General features: G+C 36.7%; 1 protein-coding gene across 1 annotated transcript in view; it reads right to left on the bottom strand.

Moving 5' to 3' along the window:
• Positions 1–387: 387 nt before the first annotated feature.
• The window catches only part of LOC308189261 (sodium channel protein type 5 subunit alpha-like), a 36720-nt gene continuing 31107 nt past the window's right edge, over positions 388–6000 (bottom strand). Inside the window, exons 22-24 of the mRNA XM_080579076.1 lie at positions 4743–4843; positions 3673–3937; positions 388–2289 (exon numbers count right to left, since the gene is read on the bottom strand). Coding sequence (XP_080435202.1) covers positions 1238–2289; positions 3673–3937; positions 4743–4843 — 1418 coding nt within the window. The 3' untranslated portion in view covers positions 388–1237. The remainder of the gene's footprint in view (positions 2290–3672; positions 3938–4742; positions 4844–6000) is intronic.

The raw sequence follows: 6000 nt of genomic DNA, 5'->3' as shown, positions 1-6000 counted from the left end.
AAAATATGATTTCTCTCAGGGACAGCCCTTTGGGTGTTCTGAGCAATAGAATCATCAGAGCCATCAGAGCTATTTTTTTAGCCCTACTTTTCGTGAAGGAGAAAAAGTTTTTCCCCATAGCTTCCTTAAAAAGGTCTATCTACTAAGTGTAGTAGACACAGTACTACTAAGTGTAGGTTCTGACATGCAGTGCTTATAATCATTCCGTTTGAAGGATCTCATTAAGCAAAGTTTACCTAACTTCAGGATTTAATGAATAGGCTTTTCAAAGCCTTTGATATGTTCTCTCACCACATTCTTCTCTCTAAATTGGAGAGGTATGGATCTCAAGGATGGACTGTTAGGTGGATAAAGAATTGGTTGGCTGGTCACAGTCAAAGGGTTGTGGTCAATGGTTCTATGTCTGGGTGGAGGCTGGTCATAAGTGGTGTCCCTCAGGGTTCAGTCTTGGGACTGGTGCTCTTCAACATCTTTATCAATGACATAGATGACGGAATACAAAGAACAAGCTATGTATAACTTTCAAGCATAGTCACCTGAGGATGATTTCCTAAATCTGTTTAGGTGCACAGGTAAAGATAACTCAAATTCATAAGCGTAAATGAATACTCCCAAAGGAATTAGGAGAAAGATGGTCTCAGGCAATCTAGAAATCAGTGACTGATTATATTTAAGTGTCCTAAGTGAGCTCCTTCACAGAAAATGCAGTAATTATTTCATTTTCCCACAATAAGCAATTTTTCGTACCAGGCTTTATTTCTGAAGACACATTGTTCTACAGCCTTGTGTGCCTATTAATCATGTTAAAATTACAACTGATCTTGTAAGATTTCTCCCATAATAACAGAAATATGAAGTAATACAAAAATGACAGAAGTAAAAATTAACACACCAACTCCAGTAGCTGAGGAAAAAAAAATCCACGGTTTGATTTTCCTCTAATATTTATTACATAGTTGTGCAAATTCTACTTACTTGAAGGAGCATTTGCAAAACTGAACAATCACAATACCTAAAGGATACTATAACTACTGTAAATTAAGGATATTTTCTTCATCCAATTACTAGCATTTGAAGACTTTCTCCATTTCAAAATAATTCGTATTGGTTTAATAAAAATGCTGCACCCTGGGCTAAACTATGTGTCTACATTATCACTATCTGTTTCAGCAATATTATCATAAAATAAAGGGAGAGATATAGAAGATTTAGTTTGTGATTTGTCTATCTTCCTACCTTAATTTCCATTAAGCATTGATGCAATAAGACCTTCCTTCTCATGTGTCTCTTGTTCAAAGACAGCACTGTTACAATGTTTATGATGGCATAAGAAAGATTCGTGTCTCAAAGAACGCTGCATCAAATGCCTCCTGAAGGCCCTTTGAATAACAAGAGCTGACACCTCCTCTTGTTTTCTTTTAAGGGTTGTAGTAATTGGCTTGTAGGAAACTTTTGATGGATTGGCAGCCATAAATTTTTCTTCCATCTGTAATTCCAGACTATCCAAATCCCCAGATTCTCCTAAGACCCTTTTAGTGAAAGCAAGTAAGATATCCAAGCAGTGGATCTTATCTCCACTCACTATAGGGAGGTCCATCGATATGAGCTGAATTGTATTTGGCTTTGGAACGCGTAAAGGTTCGGCCAGTGCATCTGCAAAGTCTGAAAGAGCAGAATATTCAATAAACTGTGTTGCCTGAGGATCGAAATTTGCCCAGGTTTCATAAAACATATCAAAGTCATCCTCACAAAGCGGATCTGCACTTTCTTCAGTGGCGACACTGAAGTTCTCTAAAATGACAGCTATGTACATATTTACAACAATGAGAAATGATATAATGACATAGCTTACAAAAAATGTGATACCAACGACCTTATTTCTGCAACTATTGCTGTCTTTATCTGTTATATTTAAGTTGGGAGCACATGATGCAGGTTCTTTTATCAGAGGACTCAAAAGACCATCCCAGCCAGCTGATGTTATAACTTGGAAGAGACAGAGTATGCTACTTTCAAAAGTTTGAAAGTTGAAAAGGTTATCAATCCCATCTTCCCAGCCAAGACAGGCAAAGTTTGTCATGCCCACAATAGCATAAATGAACATAACCAGGAAAAGCAAAAGACCAATGTTGAACAGAGCAGGTAGAGACATCAATAATGCAAAAAGAAGAGTTCGAATTCCTCTAGCTTTTCGAATCAATCTCAGGATTCGTCCAATTCGTGCCAAACGAAAAATTCTCAGAAGCGTGGGAGAGAAGAAGCTTGAAAAGCCTTCAGCAAGTCCAATAGCTTTGAAAAGAAAAAGAAACCAAAATGTTGTCAAGCCACATCAATGAAATTCCATATTTATGTTCACTTTGTTATATTCTGTGCTTCAGGTATTGAAAGTAATCAACATTATCACTGATCATATTATATCACTTTCCATAAAAACATTATCATCACTACTGCAATTGCTTATGAAAGAGCTTAGGAAAAACAAAACAAATTGTAATATCTCTAGATATCTTTACAGAGGTACCAAGTTTATGTATAGTATGGAAACTGCATCCTCACAGATTTCTGTAATCCAGTGCATGAAGTTATGCATTGCTGAAGTACTTTTAAAAAATCCTTTTTAATCCATTCAGCTCCTGTCCTGGGGCTCATCTCCTAGCTGTTGGCCCAGGCCACATGCTAAACATTAAGACTTTCATTAATGCTTTGTATTTGAATGAGATCAGAGAAGATCAAAAATAAAATAAAGGAAAATTGTCTTCACTATTAGTCTTCCATCACACCTCATTCTGCAACCCTACTGTCACCGTCAGGAACTCAGAAGTAATGTATGATTACAAACAGAAGACCTAGGAATCTGCATTCTTCTGGATGTCATGGGATAGCAAAGGGGTATTGTGATTAGGGACAAAGCAGAGAACTCTTTCATGTCTCCTTTTTTCTGTGATAAAACCTAATCCTGACAGACCAAACAGACCAAATAAACTCCACAAGAATCTTAAACTTATACATGACTCTTCTGAGAAAATGACAAACACCTAGTCTTATTTCAAAAAGAACAACAACAACAAAAACTAAACAGGTTCTAATAAGATTTTCCACAACCACAAATAGTCACGTAGACTTATAATGGTGCTGAGCAACTCAACTTTCCCGAACTTTCTTAATCAGCCCTTGTGATCTGGCTTCTTAAAAGAAAGTCCTGGAAAAGGAGATAGAAGTTTCCCATTTTTCATACAAATATATTTTAACCTGGATTTACTTCTACTGTGAAAATGACAGTTAATGTGGTTATTTGCAAATCAAAAGTATAAAAACATTATGAAGAGCACTGTTTAAGTATAACAACTTAGAAAAGATGTTGCTGCATTAAATTGCTATTCTGTAAATTGCTTAATAAAACTCATACTTTTTAAAGGAAGGAAGAGTAAGAGGAAGGATAGAGAAAAGAAAGGAGAAGAAAGATGAAAGGAAACTATCCATTTATCTTTTAATATATATCTGGAAAAATATAATGGAAAACAACATATAACATTTTAGAAGTAACCACTTAGAATATGGTTTGAAAAAGTACACTGGATCTGGAATTTGTTTGTCAGATACATGTCAGTGGTAACTTCATACTGAAATTTGTTTTAGTACTGGTAAGACAAATTATTAGCAGATGATACTTACTAGCTAGTGAGAGGATCACAACAACTAAATCAAATATGTTCCAGCCACTGGTGAAGAAATAATGTCGCAGGGCTAGTATTTTTATGACACATTCCCCAGTAAATACTGCCACAAAAAAATAGTTGATATTTTTAAGAACATTCTTGACAGCTTCATTGTCATTTTCTGCCATCATGACAACCATATTTAGACAGATGAGAGTCACGACACTAATGTCAAATGCTTTGTGTGATACTATATCAAAGAGACATCCTTGGAACATATTCTGTGGAGAGAGAGAACTGATTAATGCTACTTCTAAGACCCAGGCAACAATCAAAAGTTAATCTGTAAATTTTGCTTAGAAAGGGAATTTAAGAGAATATAAGCTTAATAATAAGGTACCAAAAGCATTTTTAGGTGTTTTCTTTAGACATTCAAGGAAAACACTCAGTACTTGGCCAAGTATTTTCAGCTATCATGCAACTGCGTTTCTTTAGAAAAAAATTATTTAGCAGGAAAATATTTGGAGTACTTTGTGATTGCTCTTTTTATAGTAATACTTATTGAAGCAGACATTTTAGTGTAAGCAATTCAAATTAAAAAGTCATAAGCAAGAAAAACACTGAAGAGTTAACATATGAACTCGACTGGAATTAAAGTTAGAAACTAGAGGAATTAAAGAGTAAGATGATTTAAAAGTAAATAATGAGTAGCATGTACTACTCCTTACTTATTCTCCTGCAATAATCCCATCTAGTTGCAGAAGCAATATCATGCAATGTAAGCAACCAAGATTATGGTATGAATAGCAAATACTTTTGATATTAAACTTTTATAAATAGTCTGTACATATGAATAAATAGGCTGTAAATTGCCTTACATTAATACCCACAAGGAAAGACTGCATTAGATGGAAATAAAAAAAAAAAAAAAGAGTAATCCGTAAGGAAGATTATGGAATATCTATATGGAATGAGGATGATGATCATCTCTAACTCATAACTTTATTTCCAGATGCCTGCTTGCTTGGATTAAATATGGTCACCATCTTTATATTTGATACCACATTCTATTTAGGATGGCCTCACCAGTGGTCTTGGGATGGGTTTTTGAGGTTTCTTGGATCCAAGTTTTTTTAGGGCATTATAGTACTTTTTCTGTTCCTCAGTTAAAAATAGATCTTTTCCACCTAAGTAAAGGGGAAAATTACTATTGTTCAGTAGAAATTTAAACAGTCAACTAAATAAATACCAGCAAGTTTATCTACATATAAAAAAGTGAATTACAGCTGTTCTAAATGGAATTTAAGACAACACAGAAAAAAAAAAATGTTTCTTCAGTATTTCTCCTTTTCCCCTTGTTATTTGAAAAGGTGTACTGAAAAAAAATGATCAACATTTGTTTGTGAAAATCTAGTCCACTCAGTATTCCTGAATCAGATTCCTCAACCGTAAGAGCCTTTCTGATGTTTTTATAAATCTATTTCATATTTTAACAATGACCTAAGACTCATCAATAATTAAAATACTTTTCATTTATATTTTTGGGAAAGGTAGGAAAAGAGCATGTGGCTGGGCTAGAAAGTCAATGGAGGATTATGAGTAAGCACTTTGGGACCAAGTTCTATGGGATTATCTTTATTGCAAATTTCTGGTACTTTTCCTAGTACCATCTATGCCATCTGTACTACCTACCAATCACTTTGAATCAAGTATCCAGGAGAAGCCCTCAAAAAATCATGGAATGATTAGCATTTTATAAAACAAACCTGTAGCAATGTTTTGTAGGGCATGTGCACTTCCAATCGTTCCAGCAAAATCTCTGAAAATTCAATGTAAATTCATAGAACCATAAAATCATAGAATGGATTGGGTTGGAAGGGCCCTCAAAGCCCATCTAATCCTGACCCCCTGCCATGGGCAGGGACCCCTCCCACCAGCCCAGGCTGCCCCCAGCCCCATCCAGCCTGGCCTTGGGCACTGCCAGAGATGGGGCAGCCACAGCTCCTGGGGGCAGCCTGGGCCAGGGCCTCACTTCAATCTAGTGAAGAATCTGTTCCTAATATCTAATCTAAATCTAACCTTCTTTAGTTTAAAGTCATTACTCCTTGTCCTACCACCACACCCCCTGACCAAGAGTCCCTCCCCAGCTCTCCTGCAGCCCCCTCTAGGCCCTGGCAGGCCGCTGTGAGGTCTCCCCGGAGCCTTCTCCTCTCCAGGCTGAACAACCCCAACTCCCTCAGCCTGGCTCCACAGCAGAGGTGCTCCAGCCTCTGAGCATCCTCGTGGCCTCCTCTGGACTCACTCCAACAGGTCCCCGTCCTTCTGGTGCTGGGGGCACAGAGCT

The sequence above is a fragment of the Anser brachyrhynchus genome (assembly GCF_964034855.1).
Source record: "Anser brachyrhynchus genome assembly, chromosome: 2".
Lineage (NCBI taxonomy): Eukaryota > Metazoa > Chordata > Aves > Anseriformes > Anatidae > Anser > Anser brachyrhynchus.
Note: the sequence above shows the minus strand (reverse complement) of the source record. Positions and strands in the feature narration are given on the sequence as shown.